At 39.7% G+C, this 16015-nt stretch overlaps 1 protein-coding gene across 1 annotated transcript in view; it reads right to left on the reverse strand.

Moving 5' to 3' along the window:
• Positions 1 to 16015, reverse strand: part of LOC134338322 (triadin-like) — a 426556-nt gene that overhangs the window by 105097 nt on the left and 305444 nt on the right. Inside the window, exons 29-31 of the mRNA XM_063034074.1 lie at positions 13324 to 13374; positions 10704 to 10748; positions 2332 to 2376 (exon numbers count right to left, since the gene is read on the reverse strand). Of these exons, the coding sequence (XP_062890144.1) occupies positions 2332 to 2376; positions 10704 to 10748; positions 13324 to 13374 (141 nt within the window). The remainder of the gene's footprint in view (positions 1 to 2331; positions 2377 to 10703; positions 10749 to 13323; positions 13375 to 16015) is intronic.

Here is a 16015-nt window from a genome sequence, read left to right on the forward strand (position 1 = left end):
GCTAGAACTGGAACATGACATCCAATCGGATTACTTCACTTGAGAAAGGATATGAAAGGACATGACAAAGTGTTGAAGTGTTTACTAGAATTATTTCAGTGATGAGAGATTTCAGAAATAATTTAGACTTGGAGATGCTGATGTTGATGTCCTCGAAGCAAAGAAGATTGACAGCTGATTTTATTGAGGGGTTTAATAGTTTTCCTTGGATAGCGAGAAAGAATATGTTTCTGTCAGCAATTGGCTCAAAGATGGGGGGCCCCAGAAGGCACTGAGGAGAACATAGAAATGTGAACAAAAGCATAATATTGAATAGCTATAACTTAAATTCACTGCCTACAGTGGGAGTGGAAGCAATGAATCAGAGCTTTCAAAAAGACATGAGATACATTTTAGAGAGGACACCTTGCAAGGCTACAGATGTGGGGGAATGGGATTGATGGATTGCCTTTCTGAGAGCAAGCAGACAATGGGCTGAATAGCTCCTGTGCACCGGGTTCAATGATTATAAGATTGTTACCTCAAAGGAGAGGGAAAAACCAGTTGAGTTGAGGTTGCAAAATTGTTTATCTCAAAGGTTTGTATATGAATAGAATGAGAAGCGAATAGAAAATTATTGTCTACATAAAACAGGCTGACATATTCTGGTATGTGGATTTTTGACATTTCCTGATGAATTCTAACAAATAATATATTTCATTACAATATGAAATCACAATGTTTTAATAATTTGGCAGAATTAATCGTATTACATTTAAATTAAATTTATGGATCAAAACTGCGTCATTCAACTAACAAAATTCATGGATAATGCCAAAAGAAAATGAAGTACTGTACAGCAGATGTTTGAAGTCTGATTAAATGACTTCAACATGAAACATATGCTCCTCATTCACATCGCCTAAGCTGGCTGAATGTGTCCAGCACTTTCTGCTTCCATTTCAAAAACAACCTGATTAAGAAGCTGAAGTATTTTATCTTTCTGAGATGCACAGACATTTGACAACATTACATATAAATATTGCAAAGTGCAAACTGAAAATGCGTAAACTCATTTCCAAAAATCAACCAACAGCAAAAGAAGCCGATGCATTGGTCATATACAAATATTACATTTAGGTCCTTTTCAAATTAATCTTAGAGCTAAATTAAACAAACATTTATCTATCATTTATTTGGGGAAGCAAATCTAATTAGCTTTGTGATTTTATATATTGTATGACTGGCAAATTTCATATGCATCAAATTACACCAAAAAGCTATCAGAAAATTAAAACCACTGTAATGTAAAAAAATAAGCTTTTGCAAGTTCCAGTAACTCTAATCAGTTAACTGCATTTGACTTTGCATTAAAAGGAGCCCGTTTAGCAATAACATAATTGTAAAGAGGAATATTCTCTAAGAAACTACTTACTTAAGCTTTTCTGTTGTTTAAAAAATGAGATTTTTTTTGCAATAAAGAGAAGAAATTGTCGAGATCCTACTCCTATAATCAGTGCAGATACCTATTCCCAATCAGCCTGTACTACAGGAGGTGGATTGGGCAGGTACTGCAGGAAGCTCCAACCTTGATTTCCCAAACATGAGGAAATCTGCAGATGCTGGAAATCTGAGCAGTACAAAAAACGCTGGAGAGACTCAGCAGGCCAGGCAGCATCTATGGAAAAGTGTAAACAGTCACCATTTTGGGTCAGAAACATTGACTGTATACTCTTTTCCATAGATGTTGCCTGGCCTGCTGTGTTCCTTCAGCATTTTGTTTGTGAACCTTCATTTCATTTGGATTCCAAAAGAGATTGGCAGCTGCTGTATTATGGACTGAGTAAAGAGCAATCAGCGAGTTTTAAGTCAATGCTTGTGATAGGGAAGTGAAGAGCCTTGCAGCACAAAACAGCTGTCCTCTGGTGGATGAGCTGCATTAGAATTGCTATGCTTCTACCAGCAGTCCGTAGCTACGTTTAATTGTGTGTGTCAGCACTGGCTGCCTCAAAAAAATGGTTACGATGAGAAAGTTAGCTTGCTTGGGAAAAGGGCCAAGCGCTTGTACTCATTTTGGGTCCTTTGCCAAAAGCCCATTTGGATTCCTGCCCACCATTTAGGAGGCTTAGTAAGTCATTAATTATGTTTCGAGATTAATGATGTAATTAAACTTTTTTGAAATGATTACCAGTTTTCTAAAATCCACTTGCCTTCTGTGGCCAACAGGGGCTGTAAACTGCAATGCATTATGCTTGATGTGATATTCCCACCCCTTCCTCGAGAATAAATGAAAGTTTTCCAGTGAGGTTAGAAACATACTTAATTATTTCATTGTTTTAATGTCCATGTTACCTTTTTCTGTAGGCTTTGGTTTCACTTGCTTCACAGTAACAGCCTCTAAACAATTAGAAAACAATTAAATCAGATGCTTTAAGTATTCTGCTTTACACACAAATATTAAAAATATCAGTCTCACAATGTACACACTCAATTTGTGTTGTGTTCACATTGGCATATACAGTAACATAGTCATAGTCATACTTTATTGGTCCCGGGGGAAATTGGTAACAGTGAAGATGATAATTTTTGCTGTTTAGTATCATTAAACACCACCCATCTCATGCATCTTTTAAGATCTGATACTCCTGTAGAGATGTCACAGTTGAAGCCTTATAATTACAAAGCAGAAGATGATAAAAGGGAGTACACAGAAAGTGGCGCATATAGCCCAGTTTTCAAAGGAAATGCCCTCTCTACTATTGAGCACATTTACACAGAGACATGTCACAAGAAAGCAGCATCCATTATCAAGGACACCCACCATCCAGGCCATGGTCTCTTTTAGGCAGGAGATACAAGGGCCTTAGGTCCTACGCCACTAGGTTCAAGAACACTCATTAACCTACAACTATCAAACTCCTGAACTGGTGTGGATAACTTCACTCACTACAACTCTGAACTAATCCCACAAGTTGATCGTGTGGATAGTCAGAGGCTTTTCCCCAGGGCTGAAATGGCTAGCACGAGAGGGCATAGCTTTAAGGAACTTGGAATATGTACAGAGGAGATGTCAAGGGTAAATTTTTTACGCAAAGAGTGCTGAGTGTGTGGAATAGGCTGCTGGCAGCAGTGGTGGAGGTGGAAATGATAGGGTCTTTTAAGAGACTCCTGGATGGATACATGGAGCTTAGAAAAATAGAGGTTTTCTGGGTAAGCCTGGGCAGTTCGAAGGTAAGGACATGTTCAGCACAGTTTTGTGGGCTGAAGGGCCTGTATTGTGCTGTAGGTTTTCCATGTTTCTAACCTACAGACTCAATACCTTGGAAACTGCAACTCATGTTCACAGTATTATTTATTTTTGTACTTGAGCAATTTGTCTTTTTTTGTACTGTGATTGTTTATCAATCTTTACCTATTGTTTATCATTCTTTTCTTGTCAGAAATTCTATTGCATTTCTTTATTTTCTTGTAAACGTCTGCAAGAAAATAAATTCTAAGATAATGTATGGTGACATATACATACTTTGCCAATAATTTGCTTTGACTTTGACTTTTGACACCAATTCACTGTCTGCTCAATATCTGACTGGTGACAACTATGGATCATACTGGATTGGGCAATGCATTAGAGCTAAAAGGCAGGCAACACTGATGTCAATGACATCAATTTTCACGCATGTTAAGGGGCAGCCAAGAGCATGCTTGGGGATCAAGACATTTAATGATGCAATAGATCCTAGCAATGTTCCAGACAAATAAGGAAAATAAATTGAAACTGTCAGGCAAAAGCTGATAGTACAAAGAACAATTAAGAATGTGTCAAAATTCAAACATGTCTGCAAGCTGGGATTTAGGAAATTTCATGTTAATCAAGACCCTGGAATTCTGGATGTAGGATCTCTGACAATGGACAGGTAACTGTTCATGTGGCATTCCCAAAGTAGAGAATTGCAGAGATAAAAGTGGAAGGGTACTTTTATAGAATGGAATTAAGGAAAGATGAAAAACTCCATCCTCTTATTTTTCACTTGAACAGAAGTCATTTGATGCAAGTCAAATCTGTCAGATTTTTCTTTGTGAGAAAGGTCTGAGGAAGCTGAAGTGCACAACTTTTGCAGAATGGTCTGCTACCTGCCACTAATGGAAGCTGTGGACAGTGCTACTGAAACATAGTTCTAAGAGTCCACAAGCAGAAGCCAGGCCAATGGATTTGCTTATGAGGGAGATGAAATCCAGAAATGAAGTTTACCCAATTAACATGATTTGGGTTGATGATGATAATTAAGTTAACAAATTTCATGACACATGTCGGAGATAATAAACCTGATTCTGATTCTGACGATGATGGCATCTATCTGTCTCAAAGATCAACGGAGAAGCGGCACTCTATTGGACACAAGCCTGGCCGGAAGGTATGGAGATCCTGGGATGCCCAGTTGTCAAGATCCTCCTCTCAGCCTCACCCGTGTAGTCCAAAGGAAAGCGAAGCAATGCGTCTGGCACCAGCTCGGCTGCAGGAGCTGCTGGAAGGATGTTCAGTAACGTCCAGCTGATTTAGGGGCTCCACTCTGGACTTTCTAACTGGGTTTCTTCCTGTAGATTTTGCCTCTCCCGAGGCTGCCCACAAGGCAGGGATGCTATTTACCCATAGCTGGGGTCTGGTTCACGAGCACCAGGGCGTGCCCACATACCAGTGAGCCTGCGTGCTTCATGTGCAGGGGCCAGACCTCCTCCTCGTCCTCTGTAGTTCAGCCTGAGTCCAAAATGAGTTTAGTTTCCGTGTGTTGCCATCATGGAAGCACTACACAAGGCTTGCTGTTGGAGAGACTATGCACAGGCAGGGAGAGACTTGCACATTCGGTTCTCCTTTTCGTGAGACTGCAAGCCAGTGGTGGAAGCTGAAAGAGACAGTGACAAGCACTACCTACTACACTACCACTCTAGAAGTGCTACCAGCAACCATTTGACACACATAATGGGGGTTAAAGCTTATTTTGTATAAATAGCATATTGCCACGGCTTTAATAGAAGTGATAATGTGGCCTTCTTCTGACTGACACTTAGTTCACCATTAAATATAATTAGAACTTGAATTGTTCTTTTTTTAGTTCTGGCTTTCTGCAAGGCGTTTTTTTAGGTTTTCGTTAATGTTAAATAAAAGCATTTACTTTTGATTGATAGAACATTTCAATCAATATGATGCAACAATATTCATTTTTGAAAAATGTAAGTGAATACAGCTAAGTCACAGGCCAATTTGATATGGTCTGCGGACTGATTTTGTAAATGGTTCTGTTATTGAATATTCCTCATTTTAGATGGATAGTTTAGAGCAGAGGTTTCCAACCTGAGTTCCACAGGCCCCTCAGTTAATGGTAAGGGTCTATGGCATAAAAAAGATTGGAAACCTGTACTTTAGAGGAACATATCATTGTTTAGACATAATTATAAAGGTTGACCTTAACTCTGTTTTTTTAATGAATTTTGGCATGCATATTGGTTCAACACCTCAGTTTGACTAAAACACCAGCAATCTACCAAGAAATATGGTGATGGGACCAAAAATGATCCCATCACAGTGCCTCTCTATTTTTTAACCTAGGCTATCAGTTGTTTAATTGAATACAAAACTTCTGTTAGGTGTTTCAGCTGCTGGTACAAAATGCCTCAGGCTGAACAATTTGGATCAAATTTTTATTTTCTTTCAATAATTCACATTAATTTGTGGTTTCTCTCTATAGTTTTCAGTCTCAGCTTTAGTGTTCAAGTTTTTACCCAAAGAAAAATAAATTTAGTCAGTACTCTGCATATGTGTTTTTAAAGCTATATATCACATTTTGAAAAAAAAGGAGAGTTGGCATTTATTGTTGGGAAATCAGTGAAACAACATTTCCAAGTAGGCCTTCAAGACTGTTTTAATTTTTAAACTAAAAAAAATAATTTTAATTAAATGAAAACCAGATATATTGGCTGTTATCTTGCTGAAGATCCAAAACTTTGGTTCATATATGTACCCACCACAGGACAACATGTTTTTATGAATAAACCATTTGGCATTGAGATAGAAATTTATCCATAGCTGCATTACCAAACCATAATTTAAGTGCAATTGAATTTTGCAGAAGAGTTAAGCACATATGTCTCTACCTAGTATATTCAATACAGATGAACAAAGGTCAATTTCTAGCCTAAAGACTCTTATGTGAAAGCAAAACAACTGAGAGATGGAGTGACAGTAATATTGTACAAACATGAAAGGCGGAATATCACTGCAGGGGATTTGATATCTGAACCTAATCCAACCATCAGCATCAGCAAGTTAAAAGAACTGCAGGCAACAATTTTACGTACACATTTGCCAGCACTACTTATATTAAAATCTACAGTATTTGCAAAGAAAGATAGTTCTTATACCGTAAAAACACTACTGCGAGCAATTTGGATAGAATTTTTGATGAACAACACCTACTGGTTATTTCAAGCTTTTCAAAATAACAGGTAGGGAAATAATGAGAATATGTTTTAAGAAGATTGAGTCATTTCTGAAAGTGAAGATCCCCTATTACTAACAGTAGCCAAATCTAAAAAAAATCAACTGTTGCTGTTGGCAACCTAGCACAGTTTGTTATCCTTGTATGACGTGTCCTCCAATCATTATTACTCCAGTAATAATGTTCCAAACATCAACGAACTGTATTTGTTACTTTATTAGCAACTAGCAAAGCAAAAAATCTTGAAGCGATGGAACTAAGTGGTCAACAAAAGATATGACATCTGTCAGTCCCCAACTCCAAACTGCCCAGAAGAAAGCATGAATACGTAACTTATTCCCTTCACTTTTACCACACCGCCCCACTCATGTGACTAGTTACCATAATACACGTAATAAAGGCGCAACCCAGAATACAATCCAGATAGAAGATCCATCTGTATAGCATCAATCTATATTTTTGCCTTTGCTTGATAAAGATTGACTCCTTGCTCGTTGATTAACTTCCATTTCATGATCATGAAGGCACGGTAGCTTCAACGCGGATTATGGTGTAAAGTAAGAGAGAAAGATTTAACTGCTTGCTAAGTTTCTCTCGGACAAACAAATATAGAAGTTGTCGGCTCTTCTTTAGTTGTCAGTAGCACATTACTTATATTCTCAGCTTTGGGATGTATCAGATACAATCTAAGTGCGGATTTAGTAAGCTAAACATTTAAACTCGTGAGCAATTGGTAGATGCAGGATTGATTTCAACATTTAAGAGAAATTTGGATAGGGTACATGGATGAGAGGGATGTGGAGAGTTATGGTCTGGGTGCAGGACAATGGGATTAGGCAGATTCAGCACCAAAGAAACTTTTTCTGTGCTGTATATGCTATGACTCTATAACTCTATGTTGGGAAAGCATTCATGGAGACAATCTTCACAGATTTTAGTTAAATTTTGTTTAATTGTATTTAATTAATTTTATTCATTGAGATACTGCATGAAATAGGCCCTCCAGCCCTTCAAGCCATACTGCCCAGAAACCTCCTAGCCTAATCATGGTACAATTTTCAATAACTAATTAACCTACCAACCGGTACGTCTTTGGACTGTGGGAGGAAACAGGAACACCTGGAGGAAACCCACATAATCACGGGGAGAATGTACAATCTCCTTACAGGCAGCATTGGGAATTGAACCCTGGTTGCCTGTACTGTAAAGTGTTGTGCTAACTACTACCATAAGAAATCATAAGACCATAAGACATAGGATCAGAATTAGGCCAATTCATCATGGCTGACCAAATTTTCCTCTCTGCCTCAACCTCCTTGCATTTCCCCATATTCCTTCATGCCTTGAGCAGTCAAGAATCTATCAACCTCTGCCTTAAATATACATAAGGATTTGGTCTCCACAGCTGCCTGTGACAAAGAATTCCACAGATTCACTACCCTCAGGCTGAAGAAATCTCCATTCTAAAAGGACACCCCCTCTAGGCTAAAGAAATTCCTCCTCATCTCCATTCTAAAAGGACACCCCCTCTATTCTGAGGCTGTGTCCTTGGGCCCTCCATCGGAAAAATCCCCTCTGCATGCACTCTATTAAGGCCTTTCACCATTCAATAGGTTTCAATGACTTCACCCCTCATTCTTCTGAATTTCAGCAAATACAGGCAGAGCCATCAAAAACTCTTCATATGACAAGCCATTCAATCCTGGAATCATTTCCTTGAACCTCCTTTGAACCCTCTCCAGTTTCACCACATCCTTTCTAAGATAAGGGACCCAAATCTGCTCACAATACTCCAAGAGAGGCCTCACCAGTTCTTTATAAAGTCTCAATATTATATTCTTTCTTTTATATTCTAGTCCTCTTGAAATGAAGCTAACATTGCATTTGCCTTCCTTGCCACAGTCTGAACCTGCGAATTAACCTTTAGGGAATCTGCACAAGCATTCCCAAGTCCCTTTGCATCTTAGTTTTTTTTGCATTTTCTCTCCATTTAGAAAATCGTCAACCCTTCCTTTTCATCTGCAGAAGTACATGACCATTCACTTCCCGTCACTGTATTTCATCTGCCATTTCTTTGCCATTCTCCGAATCTTTCTAAGTCCTTCTGCCGCCTCTCTATAAGACCATAAGAAATAGGAGAAGAATTAGGCCATTCGTTTCATCGAGTCTGCTCCGACATTCCATCATGGCTGATCCTGGATCCCACTCAATCACATACACCTGCCTTCTCGCCACATCCTTTGATGCCCTAACCAATCAAGAAACAATCAACTTCTGTCTTAACTATCCCCATGGACTTGGCCTCCCTGCAATCTGTGGCAGAGCATTCCACAGATTCACTACTCTCTGGTGAATAAAATTCCTCCTTACCTCTGTTCCTAAAGGCCACCTCTCAATTTTCAGGCTGTGCCCTCTAACTTTGGATACCTCCACCATTGGAAACATCCTCTCCACATCCGCCCTATCAAGTTCTTTAAAAAATTTGTTAGGTTTCAGTGAGATTCCCCCCTCACATTCTTCTAAGTTCCAGTGAGTATCGGCACAAAGCTGCCAAATGCTCCTCCCATTCCCGGAATCATTCTTGTGAACCTCCTCTGGACTCTCTCTAATGACAACACATCCTCTCTGAGATATGGGGCCCAAAGTTGTTGACAATATACCAAGTGCCACCTGACTAGTGCCTTATAAAGCCTCCTTTCCTTTACTTTCTATTCCCCTTGAAATAAATGCCAACATTCAAATCTCTTAATACCTTTTTTCTGTTAGACCTGACAAAGGTTCTCGACCCAAAATATCAACTGTACTTCTTCCTATAGATGCTGCCTGGCCTGCTGCATTCCACCAGCATTTTGTGTGTGTTGCCTGAATTTCCAGATTCTGCAGATTTTCTCGCGATTGCATTTGCCTTCTTTACCATAGACTTAACTTGTAAATTAACCTTCTGGGAGTCTTGCACAAGATCCTCTGCATCCCTTATGTTTGAACATCCCCATTTAGATAATAGTCTGCACTATTGCTCCTTTTACCAAAATGCATTATCATGCATTTCCCAACACTGTATTCCATCCGAACTACCAGCCCCTTCACCTATCTTCATATTGTATGCAAACTTGGCAACAAAGCCATCAATTCCATCATCCAAATCATTGTCATATAACGTAAGAAGAATCGGTCCAACCACAGATCCCTGTGGAACACTAGTCACCATCAGCCAAACAGAAAGGTTCCTTTTATTCCCACTCTTTGCCTCCTGCCAATCAGCCACTGCTTTAATCCTTGCTAGAATCTTTCCTTTAATTCCATGGACTCATAGCTTGTTAAGCAGCCTCATGTGTGGCACCTCGTCTGAAGCCCTTTTGAAAATTCAAGCGTACTACGCTATTGTGCTGCCCCAGTTTGTTCAACACATTAATCATACTTTGCCATCATTATCATTCTTTCAAAATAGTCACAATTATTTACTTGAATAAATATGGATAAATATTGGTTTAACTGGACAAATCTCCATTCCTACGAATATCAGTAACATATTGATGCAATGTAATGAAGTAATGTAATGTAATGATGCAGCTCTATAAAACTCTGGTTAGGCCACACTTGGAGTACTGTGTCCAGTTCTAGTCGCCTCACTATAGAAAGGATGTGGAAGCATTGGAAAGGGTACAGAGGAGATTTACCAGGATGCTGCCTGGTTTAGAGAGTATGCATTATGATCAGAGATTAAGGGAGCTAGGGCTTTACTCTTTGGAGAGAAGGAGGATGAGAGGATACATGACAGAGGTCTACAAGTTATTAAGAGGAATTGATAGAGTGGATAGCCAGCGCTTCTTCCCCAGGGCACCACTGCTCAATACAAGAGGACATGGCTTTAAGCTAAGGGGTGGGAAGTTCAAGGGGGATATTAGAGGAAGGTTTTTTACTCAGAGAGTGGTTGGTGCGTGGAATGCACTGCCTGAGTCAGTGGTGGAGGCAGATACACTAGTGAAGTTTAAGAGACTACTAGACAGGTATATGGAGGAATTTAAGGTGGGGGGGTTATATGGGAGGCAGTGTTTGAGGGTCAGCACAACATTGTGGGCCGAAGGGCCTGTAATGTGCTGTACTATGTTCTATGTTCTATATTCAATTATCCTCAGAGACCTACAAGCAGGTCTGTACTTTTAGTAAAGGAAAAGAAGAGCGATGGGATGTCAGAATTGCAGATTAATATTAATACAGTTTACATTTTGTTACCTTTCTCTGCAGGCTTTGGTTTCTCTTTCTTCATAGTTTCAGCCTCTAAGCATTTGGTGAACAATTGAATTAAGATCGATATTGTTCATATTTCAATCTTACATAAATATTAAGTAAACATGAACAAATGTGTTTTTCAGCACAAATTAAAAGATAGAAAAGAAAGATTACTTTTATTTATCACATGTACATTGAAATAGGTTGTTTACATGAAAGTAAATCAGCGAGGATTGTGGTGGGAAGCCCATAAGTTTCCAACACCAGCGTAGCTCGCCCACAACTCACTAACCCTAACGTGGGAGCAAACCAAAGCACCCAGAGGAAACCTAGACAGTCACTGGGAGAACATGCAATCTCCTTATAGACAGAGGCGGGAATCGAGTACTGATCTTACAGTCTGTGCTGTAAAGTGTTGAACTATCTCCTGTGCTACTGCAAACATTCCACCTCTCCCGGAAGTTTCAGGAGTCTCCCGTGTATTTGATAGTGGTTTCCTGATGCCCACAAATTATATACAATATCCCGAATTTCGATTTTTGAGAGAGAGCGAGTGAGAGAGCGCGAGAATGAGAGAGAGAGAGAAAGAGAGAGAGAGAGAGAGAGAGAGAGAGCGCGCGCGCACGCAAGAGGGAGAGTGAGAGCAAGAGAATGAGAGTGAGAGAAAGAGAGAGCGCGCCATGGCAGTGTGTTCCAAAAAAAAGAAAATATAAAATGTACTTCAACCCAGACTACACTAAAGTGTACCCCTGCCTAATAGGGATCAAAACTAATGACAGTCTTGCTCGTTGCACTGTTTGCAACAGTGACTATTCTATTGCCCATGGTGGGTTAAGACTGTAAAAGACGTGTTGAGGTGAGTTTAACGGGTGTCATTCATTCATTAGCATAGCTAACATTATTTAAACTAGCTGGCTAGCTGCTGAGGAGCTACTCTATTGCAGACATCCCACCTCTCCCAGAAGTTCCGGGTGTCTCCCGCAAATTGATGGTGCTACCTTCCTGAAATGAGTTTTTGCAGGGTGGGATGTCTGCTACTGCACTACTGTGCTGCTTGCTTTGATGCCTCCTGCATTATTGAACGTAATGCCCCAAAATAAATTGGATCCACCCATTTCTTGCTACTGTTATGGGGTGGACACCATTCCTATCATGTCAGGGGTCCAGTGAATACATTAACATTAAACACATTTAACAGTGCATACGCTAAAGGGTCAGGTGACATAAGCACCTCAGCACCAGTTATGACTATCAGTTCCTCGACCTTCCTCTCAAATCACAGTATCTGGTGCATGTCAGTATAAAGAAGGCAGAAATGTTAGATATTGTGGAGCACATAACATGAAGCAGATGTGCAAAGATGGCAGTGTGTGTTGAGGAAATATGCAAATTGTTGGCTTCTGTGATGGAGTGCACTTCTAGCTGGCCATGTTGGATTTGAAATATGGAAGAAAATATCAAACACGAATCAGTCAAGGACAGCGGGATGGAGACATCCATTCAGCGAGACTGTCCTTGCAGACACCCCTCCTCCGCCCCCCCCCCCAATTTTGTGGACTCTGAACTGATTCTTGCTCTGGGATAATCTAATCAGAACAATTGAATGTGGACACAAGGAGCTTCTGGTAAATGACCTGCTAGACCTGAGACCATTCTCAGACAAGTAGCTATGTATTATGTTAAATGCCAGATTTACCAAAGAAGCAATCTGTAATCTCATTAGACTGAATGTCTGGGTTGCTTAAATTATTACCACTCGAAATTGAAAGAAACAAAAACACAAGGTTGGGGGGTAGAAACCATAGAACAATGTGGGTTCTGTAGCCCAGAACCTGAGCCAATAAAAAGGTGTTAAGGGTCAACCAGGTGATGTTTATCCAATGACACTGGGATGTTATATTTCCATTGATAAGGAATAAATATAAAAGTGGACACTTCGATTGCACTATCAGTGATAACACTGGAGAATCACCATCGTGGGGAAGAACCCAGGGGCAGAGAGAAGAAAAGATCGATCACCGGGCCAGCAGAGATCCCCTATTTTGCTGTTATAAATTGGGAAAGTGGTCTGAGTGAGCATTGGTACAGAAGGAACAGTTGAATTCTTGTTCTGTGTTATTTGCCTGGGGTCAACATAGTGGCTTTGTTGTTTGTGCAGAGAAAATAAAGTCTGAGCTTCAATTAATTAAAAGCTGTGTAGTGAGTTTCCTATCCTAGTTCCTTTGACAAACGGCCAACATCTTTTGACTTCTGTATCAGATTTTATTGTGTACTTCAGGAAGTACCCTCTTTCCACTTTTGGAAACTGTTGGTTCTTCATTCTTACATAAGTTATCAAATAAAACATTGACTAATGTTGAAATTATACATTATGACTAGCCATATAATCCTTGCTTTGTTACTGTTATGTTTTGTGACTCCAGGAACTAATTGAAAGAAAAACACGGGAGCCAGGGATACGGGTCAACTTAGCTTTGCTTTCGTGAGGTACTCACACATAACATGGTGGTGTAATGATGTACACCATTCATGTACCTCGTACATATAACCCATAATGAATCAAACTATATATTTACAATATTACTCAAATATTGTTAAAATATTAAATATACTACACAGTTACCTTTTGTTTTCGTTGTCAGAGCTGATTTTGGTTTTTGTAGCTTTTCTGGCTCTGTAGGTAAGAGAAGAATAAATATTGTCAATTGTGTAACAAATATATATTATTCATCTATACCCTCAAGCAAAACCATTTTTAATTAACAAATGACATGTAATAGTGTTTAATGTTGTTAACAAATTAACAAATAATCAACCGTTACAACAGAAAAAACTAGTTCATTCATAATATCAGCAACAATATTTGATTAATTTTGGGTCTTTGCTACAAGACACATATCATAGGCATCCGTTAGTCTTGTGAGACCATGGATTTGCGCCTTGGAAGGCTTCCAGGGCGCAGGCCTGGGCAAGGTTGTATGGAAGACCGTCAGCTGTCCATGCTGCAAGTCTCGCCTCTCCACACCACCGATGTTGTCCAAGGGAAGGATATTAGGACCCATACAGCTTGGCACTGGTGTTGTCGCAGAGCAGTGTGTGGTTAAGTGCCTTGCTCAAGGACACAACACACTGTCTTAGCCAAGGCTCGAACTAGCGACCTTCAAATCACTAGACGAACGTCTTAATCACTTGGCCACGCGCCAACACAAGACACATATAAATACTTAAATATTGGTACGTAGTGGTTAGCACAACAGTTTACAGTACAGGTGACTCATATTCAGTTCCCACCTCCGTCTGTAAGGAGTTTATACATTTTCCTCGTGATTGCATTGGTTTTCTCCAGATGCTCTTGTTTCCTCCACAGTCCAGATATACCAGTTGGTAGGTTAATTGGTCATTGTAAACTGTCCTGTGATTAGGCTAGGATTAACTCTGAAATTCTGAAATTCTACAACACTTGCATCAAACTAAAAACATCATGACAATGGATGTTGTTATAATCCTTGCTCACCAGAGAAATCTAATTTTGGGTGCATAAAGGAGCAAGTCAAAGGAAATTTATTATCGAAGTATGTATATGTACTTTTAAGAGACTCTTAGGTAGGTAGATGGAGCTTAGAAAAAAATAGAGGGCTATGCAGTAGGGAAATTCTAGGCAGCTGCTAGAGTAGGTCAGTACAACATTGTGGGTCGAAGGGTTGTGTGCTGTAGATTTCTATGTTTCTACTTCTATGTTGTGTCACCATATACAACTTTGAAAGTCATTTTCTTGCAGGTATTCACAGGAAAATAAAGAAATATAATAGAATTTATAAACAACTGTAAACAAGGATTGACAAACAACAATGCGCAAAAAAGGATATAATGTGCAAATAACAATAATAAGTCAATAAATAGTACTGAAAAAATGAGTTGTAGGTGAGTGAAGATAATCATGCTGGTTCAAGAGCCTGATTTTGTCTACTACACTCAGCACATATTTTTAGGTCTGCCACCTATCTCAGTTAGATTAAACTTTCCATCATTTTGGTCATGATTTGCCTTAGCTCTCTCCACTTGGCACAGAAATATGCTTTCTATTTTCTTCATTTGGAAATTTTGAGAGTGCAGAGTTTGTATGTTCTTGTCAGGATTAAAGGCAAATTGAATAGGAATAAGGAACCTTGGTTCTCAAGGGATATTGCAACTCTAATAAAGAAGAAGAGGGAGTTGTATGAAATGTATAGGAAACAGGGGGTAAATCAGGTGCTTGAGGAGTATAAGAAGTGCAAGAAAATACTTAAGAAAGAAATCAGAAGGGCTAAAAGAAGACATAAGGTTGCCTTGGCAGTCAAAGTGAAGGATAATCCGAAGAGCTTTTACAAGTATATTAAGAGCAAAAGGATTGTAAGGGATAAAATTGGTCCTCTTGAAGATCAGAGTGGTCAGCTTTGTGCGGAACCAAAGGAAATGGGGGAGATCTTAAATAGGTTTTTTGCGTCTGTATTTACTAAGGAAGCTGGCATGAAATCTATGGAATTGAGGGAATCAAGTAGTGAGACCATGGAAACTGTACAGATTGAAAAGGACGAGGTGCTTGCTGTCTTGAGGAAAATTAAAGTAGATAAATCCCCGAGACCTGACAGAGTGTTCCCTCGGACCTTGAAGGATACTAGTGTTGAAATTGCGGGGGCCCTGGCAGAAGTATTTAAAATGTCGCTGTCTACGGGTGAAGTGCCCGAGGATTGGAGAGTGGCTCATGTTGTTCCGTTGTTTAAAAAAAGGATCGAAAAGTAATCCGGGAAATTATAGGCCGGTGAGTTTAACGTCAGTAGTAGGTAAGTTATTGGAGGGAGTACTAAGAGACAGAATCTACAAGCATTTGGATAGACAGGGGCTTATTAGGGAGAGTCAACATGGCTTTGTGTGTGGTAGGTCATGTTTGACCAATCTGTCGGAGTTTTTCGAGGAGGTTACCAGGAAAGTGGATGAAGGGAAGGCAGTGGATATTGTCTACATGGACTTCAGTAAGGCCTTTGACAAGGTCCCGCATGGGAGGTTAGTTAGGAAAATTCATTCGCTAGGTATACATGGAGAGGTGGTAAATTGGATTAGACATTGGCTCGATGGAAGAAGCCAGAGAGTGGTGGTAGAGAATTGCTTCTCTGAGTGGAGGCCTGTGACTAGTGGTGTGCCACAGGGATCAGTGCTGGGTCCATTGTTATTTGTCATTTATATCAATGATCTGGATGATAATGTGGTAAATTGGATCAGCAAGTTTGCTGATGATACAAAGATTGGAGGTGTAGTAGACAGTGAGGAAGGTTTTCAGA

The sequence above is a fragment of the Mobula hypostoma genome, chromosome 2, assembly GCF_963921235.1.
Source record: "Mobula hypostoma chromosome 2, sMobHyp1.1, whole genome shotgun sequence".
NCBI classification, from domain to species: domain Eukaryota; kingdom Metazoa; phylum Chordata; class Chondrichthyes; order Myliobatiformes; family Myliobatidae; genus Mobula; species Mobula hypostoma.